Here is a 21,601-nt window from a genome sequence, read left to right as displayed (position 1 = left end):
TCTTGCTTATTTTTATGTCAAGTGAACCGGAAGCTCTTTGGTTTTTCGGGCTTCAATTTTTATGAACGTTAAGTCTGGGTGAGCAGACTCTTCTCGTAATGGTTAGGTGATTCAAGTAATGTTGGGAGGAGAAAAAAAAGTCGTAATATTACGAGATTTAAGTCATTTTCCTCTTTTTACGCTACGTGAACCCACTGTCACAGTGTGCCAGAAGTTCACAGGAAGCTTGTCGTCGCTTGAATATGACCCCAAAGCTTCTTTGCATGCAAAATACAGTTCTCGTAGCGTCGTCTTAGCTAAACTCCTCGCTCACGAGAGCGCCGGATTCGCGCTCACCGCCACCAGGGGGAGGTGGTGTGTCCCAACGTTTGGTCTCAGCCCACGCCGGAGGAGGCGAAGAAGCAGTAGCAGCAGCCTCTCGGCTCTAGGCATTGCAAAATGGCGACCTCACGCAGCGGAAAGAGTGGCCTCTTGGAAAAAGTAAGACGTGTCGCCGACCTTTCTGCTCTTTCCTTGCAAAGTTGTGTCGTTCAAACGGCCGAGCGACCGCCAGCAAGCCGACAGGCGACCAGCTGAGCAAACGCCTTGCTAACGTAGTCTCAATCGGTCATGTACGTCGTCCGCGCTTTGGCTCCATTTCATTTAAAAGTTCTCGTTACATGCAGAAAACCTAGTTTTGTTTTTCGCTCTTTACGTTTAAGAACCCCCCCCCCCCAAAAACGCGATTTAAATAGCATCTTTCTAGCATGCCGGTACGCCTATTATATTCCGCTCTTTCGTCGTCCGACCGTTGTTTTCCACTTAACACTGTTTACCAGCCAATGTTCCCAATTTGGGCAACACGACCAACTCACTCGTTTCGAAATGGCCGCCCGGAAGTCGAGCGACTTGGGCCGGAAAGAGTTTGACGCCGTCCCAACTGCGTTTCAGTGGCGAATCGACGAGAAGCCGGTGAAGATCGACAAATGGGACGGCGCGGCTGTCAAGAACTCCCTGGACGACGCCGCCAAGCAGGTGGGAATCCACTGGGAGCGGGCCGACGACGCCGGCGCTGAACCGGGGCGCTTTGACCGCAGGTGCTGCTGGAGAAGTACGGCTACGTGGAGAACTTTGCTCTGGTGGACGGCCGTCTGCTCATCTGCACCGTGTCGTGCGTCTTTGCCATGGTGGCGCTGGTGTGGGACTACCTGCACCCCTTCCCCGAGTCCAGGCCCGTGCTGGCCTGCTGCGTGATCTCATATCCTTGTCCCAGCGAGCCCGGCGGGCTTGGAAAATCGGCCCGTTGCCGTCCCGTTGCCGGCCCTGGCCCCAGAGGTCGGGCGCTGGCTTTCGGTTCTCTTTATTTGGGGACTTTGGCCACCTCGGCCCGTTTGGCGAGCCGTGGAGCGAGCCGTCGGGCGGGCCGACGGCGCCCGTCGCCCAACGGTTGGACCTTTCCGCAACCGGTTAGCCTTCCTTGACGGCGGGCGCTACGTACTTTGTCATGATGGGCTTCCTGACGCTCTACACCTCGTACACGGAGAAGAACATCTTCCTGATGGCGCTGCAGAAAGACCCGGCCGGCATGGATCCCGATCACGTGTGGCAGCTTTCGTCCTCGCTGAAGCGGTAAGCGTGCGTTCCACGGCGTCCCTCGCCGCCCGCCATGGCCCACGGCGTCCCTCGCCGCCCGCCATGGCCCACGCCCTGTCCCTCCCCTCCCCTCCCCCGGCAGGTTTGACGACCAGTACACGCTGCGGGTGGCCTTTGGGGACGGCGCGCTGAAGACGTGGCGCGAGAGCCAGGCCACCTCGTCGGTGGCCGCCTTCTTCGACCGCGACGGGACGCTGGCCGCAGATCGCTTCGACAAGTGCGTGTCGGAGCTTCACGACTCGCTGGCCGTCCACAAGAAAAACAAATGAAGTGCTCCTCAATAAAAGGGACCATTCCGTACCCTGCTGCCGCCGCATTTTGTCGCGTTCTCGGCGCAAAGACAAATGGGTTCCTCTTGGCCATCGGACGGCGTTCTCTAAGGTTGGACCGTCGCCGGTGGCTGGGCTCCTCCTCGGTCTCTCATCCGGTCTTTTTTCCCCACGTCTCTCTCCGCCGACGCGCCCGAATCCAGTCGTCGGGATGGGACTCGTGGGCCGAGTGCCGATCATCTGACGATTGGATTCCGGCGAGGCGGGGAGATGGGATTGGACGACATGGCCGAGGCCCTCCACGACCCGAGTCGGGCGTGGGCGGCCCCGACTTGAGTCCTCGTAGTGGCGGCCGTCTTGCGACAGAGCGCTCCTAAGGTGGCTCTTTTTGGCTCCGAAAATACCCTGAATTGAACCCACCTTCTTATCCGTAACTGCCACCGACGTGCCGCTGCTGCATTTATTTATTTATTTATTTATTGTTTTGCATCCGCGCCCAACGGGACCTGCTTTCGTATACAAAGCGGTTGCCACAGCAGCACCGCGGGCTCGAGTCCCGCCGGTGCCGGCGGTATGCTTGCGAACGCTCATACGTCGTCCTTTCTGCGTCCCCATACGGCCGACCGGCGAGAGGCCATTAAGACCGTGGCTCCCCCGGGCCGCTCCTGTTGTTTGGCCCGGTTCTTCTCGGGGGAAGGCCGGCGGGACAAACATGCTCCGGTCGCTTCGGGTGGCCATTAGCGGCGAGACGAGCGTCGGCGGTCGCTCGGAGAGCCCGTTAGCGGCGGGTCGGCTCGACGCTCTCTTTCGCGGTGGGGTTTCGGCGCCGCCCGAGCCAGGTCAAAGAAACGGGACGACGGATCAGTACGCGGGTTAGGTTAGGCCGGGGGTCTCCAACTGCTGTCCTGTAGGGCCCCTATCCAGTCTGTTTTCCATGTCTCCCTCTACCAACACAACTTAATCAATCTAATTATCGGGATCAAGCTCCCGGACAGCTGGCTGATGATCATTCGGGCGTGCTAGAGGAGGGAGATTTTGAAAACAGACTGGATATGGGCCCTCGAGGACCGGAGCCAATTGGAGACCCCTGGTTAAAGCTAAGCCGAGTTTGCCAAAGAGTCCCGCCAACTCTGGCCCGCCTTTAAAGTTGCAATTGTACACCGCGTGTCTCTTTCGGGTTTTTCAGAAAGCAATTGGATAAGCTAGCTGTCACGGCGGAACACGCAGTTGGACCCGAAGGCCCGAAACAATGGCGAGAGGCCGCTCCTGGACCAAAGCCCATTGTGCCGGCAGGTGACCCTCACGGGGCGGCGACAGGATCCAACAAAGAAGACACCGGCTGCCGAAGAAAGGCGTAAGTACGGCCGGGGTCAAATCTGAAAAGCGGGAGGCAAAGATGGCGAGCCGTCCGACGGCTTCCTTCAACGGAAGTGGCCGAGAACCCCGGGAGGGAGCCGACGACGGCCCAAGCCGCCAAACCTACTCCGTGTAAGGACCAGGGCTAATAAGGCACAGAGGCGGCGGGCATTCGGCTGACGAGGGGAGACGATTCTGCCGGAGTATCCAATAGACCAAAAAATGACAAACCCTAACAAAGCCACCAAAACAAAACCGCACATTTGTCATACATGTGCTTTATTGACCGGTCAAAATAAAAGGGCTTCTGACCAGTTGGGAACGTTTGACTTGCGTACTCTCTCCCACGAAAGCACGCACGTCATTTGGGTCCAAATGCTTGAAAAGGTTTGCCGTTTGCCCGGAGAACGTGCAAGCGACACCATTGGAGCCATGGCCCGGCTCGCCCCCGACGCCGCCGCGGCCGACAGAAGTTGGGCTCGGCTCGGCGGCCTTGGCCACTTTTCTGGCCGTGCCCCATCGGGTCGCCGTCTCGTCGACGTCTGACTTTTCAGGGTCTCCACTCGTGCTCTTAGCACAGATTGAAAGCTCCGCCGTTAGCGCTTCTCTTCTCGTCCAGAAGATTCCGTTTCTCTCGTTGGAGGCGTGCCCGGCCAGACAAAGAGAGGCTCCAAATTGGTCGGACCGGCGGCCAACTCTATCTTGGCGCCCGTTTGATCGCACCTGGAAGGCGGTCAGACCGGTTGCCGTCGTACGCTCGTAGGCTTAGCCGAGCCTCGGTGCGTTGCAATTAGCGCCGCCCCAATAGAATAGGATCGTTAACGCACCGTCGAACGCTTCTTGGCGGGAGGTCGCGCTTTGGGCTAATTATCTTGAGCTAACGAGCGCGCGGCGCCAAAGTTTCCCGTTAGCAAAATTTCCGTTCCGAGATACCCGAGACCCCCCCCGAGTTTAATTTGGCCACGTCGGATGCCCGCCCCACCCCGCGGGACGTTCGGCGCGGGCCTATAAGACCCGACGCGGGGCGACGGCAGGCACGCGCGGACGAGTTAGGGCGGGATAGACTGGCGAGCGTCGTTCCCTACCAAATGCGTATTCTACGCGTTTTTCAAGCGGCGGCTTCAAGTTGCTTCCGTTTTTCCAATTCTACCTTCTTCTAGCAAAGAAGAGAAACTAGCTTGTCCATTCCAGGGGTGGCCAACTCTGCTTCTCCAGAGCCGCTTTCCGCTCTGTTTTCCACATCTTCCTTCCTCCTCTAGCACACCTGAATCAACTGATCAACTCATCAGCAAGCCGTCCACAATCTCGATAGCGGTCCCGATGATTTGATTCAGGTGTGTCGCTAGGGGGGGGGGACTTATGGAAAACAGACCAGAGACCGGATAGCGGCCTCTCGAGGACCCCTACTCTATTGCCATTCCTAATTGAGACGTCCCAGGTTTTGGACAAAGCTCTCCAACTGCTCTAAATTCAGCCGCGTGCGGTGCAAGGTGTCAAAAAGCCCTGCCGCCGTTCCGCCGATTTGGGCTCCCTCGTCCGAGTAGCGCCCCTTCCGGGGCTGAAAGCCAGAGGGCTCCGCCGAGTCTTCGCGTGGAGGGATAGTCTTTGGCCATTTCACGCTTTGCTTTTCTTCAGGGCGGATTTCAGGCGGAAGTTCTTTGGCGGGAGCCATCCCGCGGAAAACGGAACGACGGACGCTACCCCAATTCCTGAGAAATTGACTATGTGCCACGGCAACTCGTCCCACGCGGACTTTGTGTTCCGGGGGTTCCCCGCGTTGGCCGAGCGGCGATGGATCCTCGCGCCCCCGCTGGCTGCGGCGTGGGCGTCGGCGCTGCTGGCCAACGCGCTTCTCGCGTACGTCATCGTCAGCGTGGAGCGTCTCCACAGTCCCATGTGAGTAGACCGGACGCGCGTTCGCGACGGTCGGAGACAAATATGTCAATGGACTCTGCGACCGCAGGGTACGGAAGCGGAAGACGCGCACGCCGTCGGGGCCTTGTCGCCAGGCAGCGGGTGTTCAGACGGAAGCGCGGGACTAAATTCCATTCGTCTCCTAAGCGTATCCCCAAAATGGGAGGCGCTTGATTTTCAGTTATTGTCAAAGAAAGCAGTGCTGAGAAACCGGAAGTCGCGGTTGCCAGCTAGCGAGCGAACGCAGGGAGGGAGGGAGGTAGGCAGTTGGGCAGAAAGGTAGGTAGGTAAGCACGCAGGTAAGCACGCAGGGATGCGGTCAGATAGGCAGTCAGTCGAGCGGAAAGTAGGAAAGTAGGAAGGCAGGCAGGCAGGCAGGCAGGCAGGCGTTTTCATAACAGCCGCCGGTCAAGGCAGCGTGTGGCCCGTTCCCAGGTACCTGCTGATCTGCGCCCTGTGCCTGGTGGACATGCTGTCCACGGGCGTCGTCATCCCCGGTGCGCTGGCGGGCCTGCTGGCCGACGGCAACGGCGTCTCGCTGGCCGGCTGCCTGGCGCAGATGTTCGCCACCCACTTCCTGTCCTCGGTGGAGTCCACCCTGCTGCTGGCCATGGCGCTGGACCGCTACGCCGCCATCTGTCGCCCCATGCGCTACGAGCGGCTGGCTAGCCGCCGGACGCTGCTGGCGCTGGCCCTCTTCACGGCGGCCCGGAGCGGCTGCGTCATGGGCACGCTGGTGGGCCTGGCCGCCTCGCTTCCTTTCTGCGCCTCCCGCGTCATCCTCCACTGCTACTGCGACCACATGGCTCTGGTCAGCCTGGCCTGCGGGGATACGCGGCCCAGCGCCGCCGCCGGCGTGGCCGTCATCGCCTGCTTCGTGGGCGTGGACATCCCGCTCATCGTCTTCACCTACTTGAAGGTTAGGCTTTTTCTTTGGAAACGCTCCACTTCCGGGCGGCGCCAAGCCACTTTGCGCCACTTTACGCCACGCCCTTCAAAAAGCCCCCGCTTGCCTTGGCCTCGGCCTCGGCCTCGGTCGCCATATTTCCGCCCGTTCCGAACTGGCGGAGGGAAATGCCGCTTTTGGCTCGGCGATCGCTACACTTACAATTGACTTCTGGGCGTTGCGTTGGTCGCAGAGAGGCTGGCCGTGGCGCCTTAGGCGGCTTTCGCCGGCCGGGGACGCGCCTTACGCGGCGGCCTTCCACGGCCGAACGTGCGCGTTATGCGGCGACCAAAACGCGCCATCCACGCCGCCCACCCTTGCGCTCAGATCCTGGGTGCGGCGGTGCGGGCGTCGGCCCCCGGAGACGAGCGGCGCAAGGCCTTTCACACCTGCGGCACTCATCTCATGGTGATGATGGTCTTCTACCTGGTGGGCAGCGTCAGCTTCCTGTCGCACAATCTGGGCCTGGCCATCCCCACCGACGCCAACAGCGCCATGGGGCTCCTCTACATCCTGGTCCCGGCCGCCGCCAACCCCGTCATCTACGGGGTCCGCACCGCAGAGATCAGGAACGGCTTGCGCCGACTCCTCGGCCCGCGGCGGGCCGGCGGGCCCCGCTTCGGGCTCGGGAACAGGCTCAAGGTCAAGGTTTGGCCCGCCGCCGAGGCCTAGGAGCGGCGCTCGCCGAGGCTCGTCCGACCGGTGAAGAAGGAGCGTGTCGTCGCCAACGCTGACGGCTTTTTTTCCCCCCGATAAAAATACAGTTTTATTTCTTTCTTTACAAATCCCACATGGAGTTTCCTGGGAAAGCGAAAAGTGTGAAGAAGCCAGAGCAGAAGCCTCGTCCCGGAAACGCACGCCAGTGGTCCACGCCCGTGACAAAAAGTGCTTCAAAGTTAAAAATAAAGACGGACGGACACGGGGAGAGACGCTCCCTTTTACCACAATGAGTGTCTTATTGGAAGGAAAGTTTGCCGTCGGCCTCTCTGGACAGAAGACTTCTCGGGCGAAGGTTCTTCCCCGGGGCGGCGCTTCGGCCGCCCCGGGGTCGCACTAGGACGCGCCGTCCCAAAACTCGGGCGCCGGAGCGGCATTGCCCCGCCCGTGACTTCGGCGTGGCTTCTCGTCGACAGCGGCACCCGGGGAGGGGAGGCGGGGGGGCGGGGCACACCGGAGGGAGCACGGGGGGCGGAGCCCACCTGAGGGAGCAGAGGACACGTTCCGCCATCAGATGACGCGCGTGCTGCTGGTTTGATTACAATAGAATTGTTCAAATAGTTCAAATGGTTCAAATTGTACCGGCGAGTTGAGGGCACAGATCGGTGCGTGTAATGGAATCGGCTCGACCGCAGGGGGGCAGTGTTGCTCCCTGGTGAAAACGTTGACTCAATCTGTAGCGATAGTCGAGTGTTGGAACGCAAGTGTTTTCGTGAGAATGTTCAAAATAAGTGGAAAGTGTGCTGAATATTCAGCCAAGACTTGACCAAAAATCATGCAAAAGAATAGCTAGTGTTGAATCCAAAGTAAAAGTGGGCTTCCGCTGTGTGGTTCCAGTTGTATCTAGGTCTACATTGTCTTTTCCTGTCTGTGTCTGTGCTTGCTACTGCTACAAACTGAATTTCCCCAAAACAGGATGAATACATTTGAATCTAATCTAATGTCATCTAAAACTCATCCCTCATCTCAAAAAGAGAGAGAGAGAGAGAAAATGACAAATACCGTATTTTCTCACATATTGACCGCCTCCGCGGGTAAACCGTACCCTTCAAATTGCCTTAAAATCGTTGAATTTGACAATTTCTCAGGTATAAGACGCCCCCTGACTCCCCATTTTCACCCCCATATTCATGCTTTTAATGGAACCACAGTACAAATGTGTTGCTACTTTGATCCTAAGTAAAATCGTCGCACGTCATAGTTCTGAGATATGGTTTGAGTATGATTTTTTTTTTAATAAGGGACAGCACATATTAATAAACATATTTATATTCATGTTAATGAACATATGTATAGTGTTGTATGTAAATATGTAAGATTGTAGCGCAGGGCTAATTTCCATCTTTGGTCCCTTGTGTAGGTTGAAGATAAACGATGACACACTGTATGAATCGAAAGAATGGTCTGCTGGATTGCACATTCCAAAAGGCTGTTGCCTGCATGTGGACCAATTTAAAAAGGAACTTACGTGAGCAGGACAACCAGGAAGTTGATCCGAGTTTCCGGTCAAAGGTAAGATGGCGGCGCTCTGAGCGAGCCATGGCAGTCACAAGTAAGTGAGGTTTTTTTTCACCTTTTATACAAGATACGCTTTATTTCTTTGACTTGAATTTCATTCATACACGGCAAAATAAGTTTGATCCGTTTATCTTGTCTCTATTTTGAAAGAATTGACCGTATCGGCCGCATCGTATTGCGTTATGGGGAATCGTCCTTGTCACCTGGCAGTTTCGTGAGTGTCAAGTCTACTTTGTGCACATACGAGCCGTAACCTTGATTCGCTCATCATTATTTCAGTTACAAATACGGCTTGTATGCCAGAAAATACGGTATTTGGCCTGAAAGCAATGCTAACAAGATTCAACCCGAAAACAATGCAACAGAAGAGAGGAAGGATCTGACAGAAAGTGCCAAATATACAATCCCAGTTCAAAGCCAACCACTCAAAGTGTCGCGTACGGTGCGTAAAACTGACCGGCGCGACGGCGATGGCGATGGCGATGGCCTATCTCTGCTTCGGCCGGGCGGGCGCCAGCGTCAAATGAAAAGGAAAAGAATGTCTGCTTCGGGGAGCTAGTGGCCACGGATCGTGGCCACGGATCGTCGCCTCTGCTCCGCTCTTGCTTCTCTTTCTTACTGCGAGCCGGCACCGTCGCCGTGGCGGGCGCCGTCCAGATTCACCGTCGTTCCGCGGGCGGCGGCGGCGGCGGCGGCGGCGGAGGCTCCGTCCGCCGTAGACGACGTCCGCCGACCTTTGCGAGCGCCTGCCAGACGACGGGAGAAGAGTTTGATTACGGGGCGGCCGATAGAGCCTCCCCCTTCTTGACCACGTCTCAAAATGGCTTCCGTTCGAATGGAAATTAGACGGCCCCGTCAAGTCGTAGCCGCGCCTCGTCACCTTGTCCCGCGGGTGGCGGGTTATTGGCTCCGCCCCCGTTGGTTTGTGAGCAGACGTGGGCGTGTCGGGCGGCGGCGGCGGCGGCGTCATCGTCGTCGTGGTCGTGTTTGCGGTGCTGGTTGCCGTGCAGCTTATATTTCATCAGTAGGATGAAGATGAAGACCAAAACGGACGCCACGATGATGCCCCCCAGGATCAGGATCATGGTCCCGCCCAAAAACTGGAACCAACCACAGCCGTCAGTATCATGACATCATGCGGGACGAAAGGACGGATAGGCACAAGTAGCCAGAGGACAGAGGAGCAAAGGGGACGGCGACGACTCCGCTCCCGCCGTACCTGGTCTCGGATGGAGTGGCATCGTCCGTATTCCGCTTCGGTGGTGAAGGCCACGCATCCCAGCATCTTGGTTCCCGTCAAGGCGGTGACGCCGTCGTCGTAGACCGCCAGGACGCACAGGTCGTAGTCGCGCGACGACGCCAGGTCGCCCAGCAGGAAGTACTTGCGAACGGCCGGGATCATCCTGCCGGCAGAAGGCCCAGCGAGCTCAGCTCGCCGCTTGACCACAAACCCTCGGCCATCCACCGAACCAATACGGTCGGGCTTTTGATTTGGCGTTATTCTACGGCGAACCCGACGAATACGCATCTGCTCATGACTTCCCCCTCATATTGACCGGCAGCCCGGCCCGCGCCCCAACGATTGACGGGTCCGGAGCCCACGGGATCACCTGTATATGAGGAAGTCGTCGGCGGAGCTGTTGTACTGGATCTGGTAGGCGCGCACGCCGGGGACGTGGTTCTGCGCGGGCCACGTGACCAGCGCGCCGCTGGCCGTCAGTTGGGATACGCCGACCCGCCGCTGACCCCCCCCGGCATTGGACTGGATGGAGGTGGGCACATCCGAGGGTCCCGGGTCGGCCCGCTCCGGCCCGGGGTCCGAACGCGGGGCGGGGTTGACCGCCAGCTCCACCTGCGCCGTGGCCTCGCCGGCCGCGTTGGAGGCGATGCAGGTGAACTTGCCCGAATCCTGCGGGCGGGCACAGCAGGGAGGGAGGGAGGGAGGGATCGGGGAGAGCGTCTGAGCGTGATAGGCCGAGGAGGAGCGTGCTCCCTCCCCCCCAGCTACCTTGACGGAGGCCTTTCGGATATCCAGTGAGCCGTTTTCGTAGCAGACGGTGCGCGAGGTGTTGCCCATCAGCTTCCCATCGGGGCCGACCCAGTGGGTGGACGGTTCCGGGTCGCCCACTGATTTGCAGCGCAGGCTCACCTCCTGGCCCTCTGTCACAAACATCTTGGAGGTGTGACGGGTGATCATGGGTGGCTCGCACACAAACTCCTCCTGTCGGAGCAGACGGATTCCGTGCAAGATGAGATGACATTCCCGAGGGGGTAGCCTAAGGGAGACCGGAAGGAGACCAGAAGGAGACTAGAAGGAGACTAGAAGGAGACTAGAAGGAGACTAGAAGGAGACTAGAAGGAGACTAGAAGGAGACTAGAAGGAGACTGGAAGGAGACCGGCGGTCTGTGACCCTCCTGGCTTCTTCCCACTTCCTCAAAGCAAAAGTATAACTCCAGCCGACAAATGCAAAAAGGGCTCCATTTTGCACTCCCCGATTGGCCAAGTACTGTCTTTTTGCAAAGATGGATCAGTGGTTAGCCCCTAAGCCAGGAGTGGGCAAACCGGTCCTCGAGGCCCGCTGTGGGTGCAGGTTTTTGTTCCAAGCGATGCAGCACAGACGTGGGTTTTGTGCAGAAAACAAGGAGCACTTGACTGCAATCCACTGATTGCACTTTGTAGGACACCAGATTGGCGAAAAGGTGTCCTCTTTATGGCTTGGAATGAAAACCCGCACCAACGGCGGCCCACAGTGGAATAGTGTGCTCAGCCCTGCGCCCGAGCCCTGGTGGGCCGTCGAGGGCAATTCCCACAAATGACAAAAGGGGCGTCTTTGAAAGAAACTCGACGGGTGTTTGCTCAACGGCGGAGCCACCTCTCGGATGGTCCAGAAGTACTTCCCGGCGAGGTCCCTCGGGGAGGCGCAGGTCTCCAGGTCATCCTCGCGCGTCAGTCGACGCAACCACACCAGCTCGCAGTTGCAGTGCAGCGGGTTGCCACCGAAGCTCAGAACCAAGGCGCTCAGCGGCGAGCCCTTCATTTTGGCGTACACCGGGATACGCAGGAAGAGCGGGTCGGGCGGGATCTTCTTCAGTTTGTTGGACGTCATGTCCAGCCTGAGCAAAGCGAACAGACTCAAAGTCGAGCGGAACGGAGGTGGAGGTGGCGAGGCGCGGCACGGCGCGGCACGGCGCGGCACGGCGCGGCACGGCGCGGCACGGTACGGCGCGGCGACCGTCACCTGGCCAGCTTGTGCAGATTGGAGAAGATTCCCTCGGGGACGCTCTCGATCAGATTGTGGTCCAGGCTGAGCGTGTTGACGCTCACCAGCAGGGAGATGGTCTCCCACGGGACCTCGGCCAGGTTGTTGTAGCTCAGGTCCAGGTCCTCCAGGGTCTCCAGGAAGTCCTGCCCGGTTCAAACCCGGTAGGCCAAAATCATTGCAAAATGCCTATCATTTCAATCAATCGAGCCGTTGGATGATCATGACTTTGCCCACTCCTATTTGACTCTTTTAATAATGACAGGATGGACAAAGGACACCTTGTCTCCTTTTCTTCTCTCTGATCTTGTAAAAAAGACCGCTGTCCGTCTACTTGCCTGCCATGTGTAGCGAGCGAGCGGGTGGTCGCACGCCTTTACAGAAGAGAACTGCCCTTCATCTATGACCTCATTTAAGGAGGAAACACATGCATAGTAGGCCGATGGGACACTCTAAATTGCCCCATAGGTATGAGTGTGAGTGTGAGTGTGAGCGTGAATGTTTTTTTTTTTAATCTCCTTGTGCCCCGCGATTGGCTGGCCACCAATTCAGGGTGTCCCCCGCCTCTGGCCCGAAGTCAGCTGAGATAGGCTCCAGCATCCCCCCCGGGACCCTAGTGAGGATAAAGCGGTTCAGAAAATGAGATGAGATGAGACTAAGGCTGCCTACCAACCTTTTGCTTTGTTCGCGCGTCTCTCAAACGGAGCTCGTCCCGAAAAAGCTTTGGCATTTTTCACCCGATGATTCAGCGTGCAAAGGATTTCTTTATAAATCGTCCACTGTCTCCCGTGCACTTCAAAAAAAAACAATGCGGAATCTGTGCCTTCATTTGTATTTAAGAGCTCTTTCGAGAAAATCTCATTTTCTTCATCTTTAGGAATATCAATTGAGGAAGTGAAGGCATTTTGGAAAAAGAACAACAATGACGACCGCCCGCGCTCTTGTCCAAAATTCTTACGAGTTGGCTCGAAAAGGAAGCATGGTGTTCATTCCGTTTTTCCTGAAATGGGGCCCCCGCATGGCCTAGTTTGTCGTGGCGGCCTAACCCTTTTTGGCCTGCGTCCATTTGCGGCGAGGGCTCACCTGAAAAGCTCCCTGGGAAATCCGCTGCAGCTGGTTGTTGGCCAGGATGAGGTGGCGTAGGTTGACCAGGCCCTGAAAGTGGCTGTCGTCCAGCGTGGTCAGACGGTTGGCGTCCAGGTGGAGCGCGTGCAGATCCTGTAGGTCGGCGAAGGCCAACGGCCGGATCTGACTGATGGTGTTCCGGCTCAGTGTCAGGTGGATCTGCCGCCGCCGCCACAACAATCCGTTAACCGCCAATCCGTTAACAGCCAGCTCCCCGCGACTAGCCGCGCCCATTGTCTTTGGCACCATTGCTGTGCTCCCTCTATTCTTTCCTTATTTCTTTCTGAGGTAATGGTTTAGGGTAAGGGTGGGGTGGGCAAACTATCCCTTTTTCAAAGGTCCACCTGCATTGGCTACGGGGGTGCTTTGGTTCCAATCTCTAAAGAGGAAACCTTACCACAAATCTGGCAGGTTACAATTGTAATCAGTGGATTGCAGTTAGGGGGCTTCTTGTTTCAGCACAACCCCGTTGCTTCAACTGTGTCTGTGCTGGGTGGCTTGGAACAAGAAGGTGAAAACCCACCCACCCGTAGCGGCCCCCCGGGACCACTTTGCCCACCCCCGGGTAAGGGTCACCTAACCGACCCCCACGCTAGTGGAGTAACGGTGGTGGACGCAGTGGCAAAAACCCCGCGGGCGGCAGGGTCGAAGAGCCAAATACAGACGGCGAGGGGCGCGCCAACGCGGCTCGCCGGCGCCAAGGAAGCCCTCACCAGGCTGGACATGTTGGCGAAGTCTCGCTGCCTCAGCGTGGTGATGAAGTTGTCCATGAGGCGCAGCTCGGCCGTCTGCCTGTCGATGTTGGGCGGCACGAAGAGCAGGCCCGTCTTGGCGCACAGGACGGTGTAGGACGGCAACAGGTTCTGACACGAGCAGCGCTTGGGACACAACATGGGCGAGCCGCTGGCCGAGAGCAGCGAGCACGCCGCCGCTAGGAGCAGCGACGCCCACTGCGGGACCCCCATTCTCACGCTCCTGCACGCTCGTAGGCACAAGTGGGGAAGAACAAAGAAAGGCACGTGGTCAACAAACGACGCCATACCAAGTCAGATAACGTGAACAGATAACGCAATTCAAGCCGACGTCACACAAACTGGCGCGGATGTTGTGGTTCTTAACCTTGTTGGAGCTACCAAACCCCGCCAGTTTCATATATGGCCATTCACCGAACCCTACTTAAGTCTAAAATATTTTTTTTAAAAAATCCTTCAAATTCAAGATGTATACATTTCTCGCAGCACTGATTGGCCAAGCGATGTCACGTGATCATCTGCAGCCAGTGATGGTCAAGCGGGGCATGTTATCGTGTATAGATAGACACGATGTCGATCTGTCTTGATCCTCCGCCCGTGGCAGAGGCTCCACCGACACCGAACCCCCGATAACCGACTCCCCCGAACCCCTAGGATTCGTTCGATCCGACCCAGGTTAAGAACCACTGCATTAGAGTTTGCGATCAAACTATGCTAGCAGATTTCATTTGTGCTAAGCTAACGCGTTAGCACGGCACCAACCGTCGCGCCTCCCATCTCATACAAAGATTGGCTACATCTGCAGGCGGGAGGGAGGGAGCACCTGAAGAGGACGTTCGAGTGGGTTCTGCTGCCGAGGCGGAGCTAAGGAGCGCGCCGCGTCCCGATCGGCCGGGCCGGCCGTTCTTCATTGGCCTGCGGGACGTGTCGAATACTCATGAGATCAAATGAAGAAGCTGCATGTAAAAAAAAAAAAAAAAGGGGGAAAAAAAGCATCAGGCATTTAGTCTTAGGTGAGTGACGGACGGACGGACGGACAGACAAGCAATGCACTGAGCTCGCCGCTATCTTGTTATCGGAAACCTCGGTGTACGTGCGTGTATGCTAAACGTCCCCGTCACTTTGGCGGGCTGCTATCTGTGTCGGCCCGAGACAAGAAGAGCTTTGTGAGAAAAAACAAAAGAGATGATACTGCAACGCTCCCCACCCACGTAGGCACGCCCGCACGCCCGCACGCCCGCACGTGTACCTGCGCCAGGCACAAACGCCAACAGAGAAGTTCCAGTAGCAAAGTCATCTGCTCTTCCTGGAGACAAAGATTATTTATAGATGGCGCGTACACACGTGTGGACCCGCGCGCTGAGCGCACGCACGCTTTCACGGCTCACAAAAGCAAATAAAGATGAAAGATGGCGTGTGTGTGTGTGTGTGGAAACCCAAGCCGGGTACAAAATAACCCGGCGTGCGTTCTGTCTCGTGGTCATGACGCTCAACTCTACCCTGCGATCTTGAATGCCCTGAGATAGTTTGGGCTGAACAGAGCCACTGCGTGCTACTCATTCTATTTTATAGAGCAGGCTGCCTTTGATTGTTTTCCTTTCAATGTCAACTTTGAAGATCCCTCCCTCGCAAGCCAATCCCGGAGCCGAGTGACGCTATAGCGCCTCTCTGCCCTCCCACTTGGCGCAGGAGCCCAGATCTGGCACACTAGTATCTTCCAAAAGCGCTTGGACTGGGAAGCGCCCGTGTTCTGTCGCTCGGCAACCGCGTTGGCGCCGATCTTTACGTCAAGCAAAGTTGAAGTGCTCCAAACCCCTGGCGCTTCACGCACGCCCGTGAATAAAAAACAACAAGAACGACGCCGCGGTACATCCCTCCCTGCTTAAACGGGCGCGTGTCGGCGCCCGGCCTTCCTCGCGCCATTACACGGACGACTCGTATGGGAAGTGGTTGCGCCACGGGAGGCGGGGCGGCAGATGGCCGAGGAGAGAGTGAGCCGGCACAGGGAGCGCCGCAGTGCCTCTGCCTCAGCTACTCTCTGTGAGAAGAAAAAAATACCCTGACCTGATTTCTTCCTGAGTTAGGTGCGAAAAAACCTCTGAGAAAATGGTGCCAGTGAATATTACATTCAAAGATATGGTTTTAATCTCAGAAATGGAAAAGATCTATTTAAAGAAGACGGAGCCCAGATATATCATGACTTGTTGGACCTGTATGAAGTGGCACAATTCACTCCAGCCCCTTAAAGGCAACAAATGAACATTTTGGGGGGGGTGAATGACATCTTAATGTTGTTTACAGCTAGCATCAGTTTAACCCTATAGCCCAAGCGTGGGCCAACTACTCTACTGTGGGTGCAGATTTTCATTGCAACCCATAAAGAGGACACCTCCTCCTCCTCCTCCTCCTCCTCCTCCTCACCAATTTGGTGTCCTACAAGTGCAATCGATGGATTAGAGTCAGGGGATTCTTGTTACAACACAACCCCATTTGGTTAACCCATGTGTCTGTGCTATGTTTGCTTAATCCCCAACTAAAAAGCTGCACTCACCCACAGCAGACCTCCAGGACCGCTATAGCCCCATGAAGCATGAAGCATGATAGCTTACCAATACATTTGTCAAGTGTTTTCAAACAGCCAAACTCTCTTCATTAATTGTTCAAACACGGCGATGAATTAAACCTTGACCTTGCAAAATTGGACTTTGAGAGGCAGGGGAGAAAAAAAATAGGCAGGGCCTAAATGCACTCCACTGTCATGTCCCTCCTTTAGAGGATGATGGAAACAACTTTTCCTCCGAAGCAATGCCTCTCAGCTCACACGAACAACTTTCCTGGAGAAGGGGGTAACAACTCACCCCACTTTCCCCCCAACTGCTTTGGAAAAAGATGAGGGATCATCCAGATTTGAAACGGGTCGCAAAGCCGCCCTACCTACCGGGGAGCCAAGCCGCCCTACTTCTGTCGCCATTAGGCGACCGGGCCCTTTGGCTCTTTTCAAATTTCATTCCTCGGCTTGGCGGGACGACGGAAGAAAGGGTGTCTTTCCGGCCGACGGGGAGGGGCTCCGATCGGGAGGGCTCCAAACGATCAATCTGACCCATTGGTTTTCACTGACGTGGAAAAAAAGAGAATGACATCACCATTGAAATCCTGGCTTTTTTTCTCCGCTCACAAAATTGGGATGTGAATGCATCCACGTATGAATACACGCGGCGTCCAACGCGGCGGATGAGAGCACATGAGACATGTGGAGATAACGCCACCAAAGTGGAATCCATGGGCCGCTTCAAACGTTGACGCAAAGGAACGAATTTACATAAAGGGCTGCCATGGTAACCTGATTGGCACCCAGTCTTGCTGTGTGTGTGTGTGAAATGGCAGCTTTGATGTTGGCAGGAAGTGGCCAGAGGGAGGAGGGAGGGCGCTCTAACTCTCTACGGGCGTCGGCCCCGCTACCCCTCAGACCAACAAACCCAAGGCCACCTACCCCCCCCATTTCATTCCCGCCTTTGGTTTGTTCGTGGCCGTTTCCAATGGAAAATGACAGACGCACCCGACCTTCCATCCACTGTGTCGCGTGCGAGCGCACGTTTCCGGACGGCAGCTGCGAGCGCACGTACGTTGGCGCCTCGTGAGATCTTAGCGGGCGTTATGGGCTCGCGCTCGAGCGGAGGGAACGCACATGTTAGCGAGGGACGACATCTGGACCCGGTGTAACGCACGTAAATGGGTGCCGAAAAAGGCACTTCAGTGCGGTTTGACGCTGCTTACGAGGCCAAGTGAAGGCATTTAAACCCCCCAAAAAACCCGCACCCCATCCGCAGGGGCTCCATTTCTGTAGCCGGTATCTGCCGGAAATGTGCAACCGAGCAACGGACGTTTCGGCACCGACAAACATGCCGCACGAGCGGGCGGAGGTTCGCGGCTCTGCGCGTATGTCTCTCCTTTTATCGGGGCGGACGGAACGGATAGCTCCGGAGACTTGTTTTAGACTGGAGTGGTTAATCATTGTGACAACAATGTTGATTCCAATTAGCATGGCGGTCATTTCTTTTTTTTTTTCAGTCAGTCATAACACCAAGGTGACACGGCGCAAGGTAAAGGCGGGCGCCCGGAGCCCGGCTCCTCACCGAAATGCTTCTTCATTGAACCCATTTTCACCTGTGTTTGGCTACCAAGTTCAAATTGAGCAGCCATGAGAGGAACCCGCCGAAGGATCTCAACATTTCAGGTTCACCACGGCGACGCAGGAAGCCGAGGTTCTATTTCCAGGCCATCCGAGCTTTAGGGGTAGCGTGCGACCTGTTGAACGCCTAAAAGTAGCATTTACAAAGGTTAAGTAGAGAATTGGTGGGCAAGGGCAATGATCACCCTTTATGCAAAAGCCCTGGGAACGTGCCTTTTCCGATCATTAGGGCCAATTTTCCACATGATGCAACTTTTGTTTGACATTTGAATTTGGCAATTTATGCCCAACTCCACATCTAGGAGCTTTGCCAACTGTGCCACGTGCTGCGCGGCGGGCAGACGCGCGTTCGCGCATGCACACATGGCACATTAGAAGGACAAAAAGAGACAAAAGGAGGATTATTTTCTTCCACTAAAACGTGGATTAGTCATCTGCTCCTTTAATAGAAAACTGACCTCAATATTGCAAGTGTGCACGTGATGGCGTGGGCGTGCTCGCGCGCCTCTCAGGATTTAGCTACACCACCAGGGCAAAACATTAGGAACGGCAACGCTCCGCTCCCTCGTTTGTTTGAGCAAACACGGCGACCTTGCGGGCAGCCCTGCCCCGTGAAATCTCAAAGTAGGAACTTCAAAGACAGACGCGGAATTGAAGTCAACCCATTTGTAATGGTCAAAGGAGGAGAGAGCTCCAACCTTAAGCCCATCCCTAAAATGGGGTCAAGTGGCCAATGCCAAACAGCGAGTAAGCACACCTTGATGACGGAGGTTTTGAAGCAACCATTGGAATTGGAAGTCAATGAAGCAATGGCCCAAAGCTTGGCCAAATGGAGGAGCGCCCGAGTGAGCCATGCCATGAAAAGTTCTGGCCACGGAGGAAGAAAGGAAGAAATGTCGCGTGACGGCTATCGGCGAGGGAGAAGCACGAGACCGAGCGCCCGGGACGGGCGGAAACTCCGCAGGTGACCAATTAAACGCGGGAATTGGATTTCCGGCGGACGCAAAAACGTACGGGCCTGGTTGATGATCCTGCCGATCCCAATATCCCATCTGTAATCTGCGATCTTCCGCCACTCTTTGCAACCGCTCCAGCGGGAGAGTGAGGGTTTTTGCCCAAAAAAAAGGGTTGTGTGTGTGCAGTGTTTGCCCGCCCCACCGTTTTATGCCGGTGGGTGGCAACGGCCCCTCATTGCTAAGCCTGGCTCCAACGGCGCCTCATTGCTAAGCCTGGCTCCAACGGCGGCGCCGGCTCACACGAGCGGGGCGGTGCCGCCATCGTACCGCGGCCGTCGTGTGTTCTGGGTGGGCGTGGCCACCTTCAAAGGCATCTGCCTTTGGGTCGTCATTCACCACTTGGGGCCGACTTGGATCGACGCATCTCTCGGAAAAAATAAAACGCCAGCCAAATGTCCTTTTTCCGCATCTTTGGTTGCTAACTGGTAACCAAAACACAAAAACCAAGAAGAAAGAAGTCAACATCCGGTGAGAGTGATAGCTCCCTGTGGTGAGGGTGGCCACAGACACCCAGGAGGGAGGGAGGGAGGGAGGGAGGGAGGGAGGTAATTGTCCTTACTGTGGGACGGAGGGAGGGAGGGAGTTTAAGGGTGCTTAGGGAGGGAGGTCTGAGGGAAGGAGTGATGAAAGAAGGAGGCTTTTCTCTCTGCATTTGCCAACAGATCTCACCTGGTTTCCTTTGCAAAACACTCTGGGAGTGAGCAGATGATATTCCCTGTGCCCACCGTCATAGCGTCAAACCCAAGGCAGATGTTTGCACGCCGTATCGCCTTCCTCTTAGCCAATACCCTCCCTCCCTCCCTCCATGCCTCCCTCCATCCCTCCATCCCTCCATCCCTTCTCATGCTCGCCCGATGTATAATAGATGAGGCAGAAACAGGCACGCGCTGCCGATCAAGTATCAGTGCACATTCCTGCATGATGGGAGGAGGGCGTGCGCTCTCACTGCATGTACTAGTATCATTGCCAACGTGTACGCGCCGTGGGGAACGGCGACGTGTAATCCCATTACTGCAGCCAGAGGATCAAAAGCAGCCTTCTCGCGCACGCGCATCCTCCATCCATCAGTCATTGCCATCAAATAATTCTTACCGTCATCGATGAGCAGCTTGAGGAGGGCCGTCGAGAGAATCCGGGCTGCCTGACGTGCGTGCGCTGCGGGTTAATTTTTCCCCCTCCTCCTCCTCCTCCTCCTCCTCCTCCTTCTCCTCCTCCTCTTCCTCCTGTAGTCCTCCTCCTCTACCTCCTACTCCTCCTCGGGGTCTCAGTCCTGGGTGGTCAGTCGGCGGTACAAAGGGAGAGCAGGGAGCGCGTCGTCCCGTCAATCAAACGGCCAAAGGCGTCGATGATAGACGGACGATGCGTCTCCCCTCCCCCGCCTCCGCCTCGACCCGGCCAGGCTCCCGGGCCCTCGGCTCGACCAGGTAAAAGAGAGGAGCCTGTTGAACAGAAATCCCATCCAGCTTGGCCCTCGGGATACTGCAGTGCGCGCGCGCGCGCGGGGGGGAAAAAGTGTCAATGTGCGCGGACTCGTAGCATCCCTCCGCCGAACGTCGCACCCCAACAACGCCGCCACTCCGTCTGAACAACTTGGCAGCCTCTCCTCCTCTCCTCTCCTCCCCTCCCCTTCCCTTCCGCGCAGCAACCGAAGCGAGTTGCGGAGGACGCGCGGGTGCACGACGGACGCAGGCACACGCGCGCCAGGATTGGAAGAAGCCCCGCCCCCCGACGCCCGTCTGGATGTCAATCCCAGTTTTGTCTCTTCTGAGATCCCGCCCCCGTCGAGAGCACCAACGAACGGCGCGTTTGACAAAGTGGAAAAAGAAAGCAAAAGGCCAAGTAGGCATAAATAATGGGGAGAAGCTGGCCTCCGAAAAGAGGCGTGGGGCTTTTGCCCCAAAACGACACATTTTCCCGGCAGGTTTGCCCCTTTCCCCTTGAAATTGAGAACGAGGAGAACGGTGTGGGGAAAAAGCCAGCCAGTCAGTGAGACAAGCAACACTTGCACACATGCATTCTCGTGACTCCTAGGTGTGTTCTTGTTTGTCTATTTTTGGCCGGGGTGCCAGAGTGCAGAAAGTCACGCCTGGCGTCCCCAGACAGGAAAGCTCCATTTTCACTGTGGTCGTGTGGCCTCCTTTTGCACCACAACATGGAGGCTGCCCACGTGGGCCTGCGTGCGTGCGTGCGTGCGTGCGTGCGTGCGTGCGTGCGTGCGTGCGTGCGTGCGTGCGTGCGTGCGCGCGCGCGCGGCTGGCTGCTAAGCTAGCTGCCTGCTGCCCAATTCATTATTTAGTCCCCTTGCGCTGGCAGGCCAGTGCACGCTCTCCCACATATTGTCAAGATATCACTCGGCCTGTGAACACTATGCCATCTAAACTCCATGCAAGTAACCTCGGCTTGCAATTGCAAGCGGTACCTTGGTGCTTAGGCTTAGGAAACCCGACACGGTGGCACTGTCGAGGAGCGACCGCGCTCCACGACCTCAATGGTAAGTGGGCAGGTGGGATTGGTTCACTTGGGGTAATGCTTCTCGATGATTTTCTGTTGCGCCCCCCCCAAAAAGAGTGATTTTCTATAAAGTTCCGTGTAAATCCCAGGGCAAACTCTTACAGTGCCACTGCTATCAACCGAGTGAATGTGCAATGACACTTTATATTGTAGTCTGGCAAAAAGTCTGTTTCCCGAGTCACAAGCTCGACTAAATCAATTCTGGCTAAATGTTGACATAGCGACCGAGCAAGCAAACACGCCATGGGTCGTGTGCGTGCGAGGGCACGATAGAGCGGCAGCGGGCAGAGACCGCAACCAAAAACAGATAAGGAAGGATGGTCAAAACACAAAGCGCACGTCCACGCTGTCTCGTGTCAAAGGCCATTCTTGTGAACACGGTTAAGAAGGAAGGAT

At 56.4% G+C, this 21,601-nt stretch overlaps 3 protein-coding genes across 6 annotated transcripts; 2 read left to right on the top strand and 1 right to left on the bottom strand.

The window, feature by feature from the left end:
- The first annotated feature begins 133 nt into the window (after window positions 1–133).
- spcs2 (signal peptidase complex subunit 2) lies at window positions 134–1,932 on the top strand. The gene is made up of 5 exons (XM_077610587.1): window positions 134–480; window positions 931–1,014; window positions 1,077–1,237; window positions 1,474–1,608; window positions 1,715–1,932. Exons 1-5 carry the CDS (start codon window positions 439–441, stop codon window positions 1,899–1,901), a joined length of 609 nt encoding a protein of 202 aa, XP_077466713.1. The 5' UTR covers window positions 134–438; the 3' UTR covers window positions 1,902–1,932.
- Window positions 1,933–2,088: 156 nt separating this feature from the next.
- On the top strand, window positions 2,089–7,247 carry LOC144083087 (olfactory receptor 52D1-like). The gene is made up of 4 exons (XM_077610582.1): window positions 2,089–3,255; window positions 4,893–5,153; window positions 5,607–6,090; window positions 6,445–7,247. Exons 2-4 carry the CDS (start codon window positions 4,981–4,983, stop codon window positions 6,787–6,789), a joined length of 1,002 nt encoding a protein of 333 aa, XP_077466708.1. The 5' UTR covers window positions 2,089–3,255; window positions 4,893–4,980; the 3' UTR covers window positions 6,790–7,247.
- On the bottom strand, window positions 6,848–20,333 carry LOC144083083 (leucine-rich repeat and fibronectin type III domain-containing protein 1-like protein). Of its 4 annotated transcripts, none has more exons than XR_013303472.1 (11): window positions 13,451–14,306; window positions 12,696–12,896; window positions 11,592–11,758; window positions 11,226–11,466; window positions 10,361–10,573; window positions 9,963–10,261; window positions 9,572–9,755; window positions 9,233–9,452; window positions 8,810–9,098; window positions 7,417–7,508; window positions 6,848–7,316 (listed from the first exon to the last, which is right to left on the bottom strand). XR_013303472.1 is itself a non-coding variant. In XM_077610573.1 (11 exons), exons 3-11 carry the CDS (start codon window positions 13,700–13,702, stop codon window positions 8,968–8,970), a joined length of 1,908 nt encoding a protein of 635 aa, XP_077466699.1. In that variant the 5' UTR covers window positions 13,703–13,712; window positions 14,313–14,445; window positions 19,787–20,333; the 3' UTR covers window positions 8,049–8,967. The 4 variants fall into 4 exon arrangements, 2 of the variants coding, with proteins under 2 accessions (XP_077466699.1, XP_077466698.1); XM_077610573.1 differs by lacking the exons at window positions 6,848–7,316; window positions 7,417–7,508 and adding exons at window positions 14,313–14,445; window positions 19,787–20,333 and having other exon boundaries at window positions 8,049–9,098; window positions 13,451–13,712; XR_013303471.1 differs by lacking the exon at window positions 7,417–7,508.
- Window positions 20,334–21,601: the final 1,268 nt, after the last annotated feature.

Source organism: Stigmatopora argus, chromosome 10, assembly GCF_051989625.1.
Source record: "Stigmatopora argus isolate UIUO_Sarg chromosome 10, RoL_Sarg_1.0, whole genome shotgun sequence".
Classification (NCBI taxonomy): Eukaryota; Metazoa; Chordata; class Actinopteri; order Syngnathiformes; family Syngnathidae; genus Stigmatopora; species Stigmatopora argus.
This window is presented reverse-complemented; position numbering and strand designations above follow the sequence as displayed.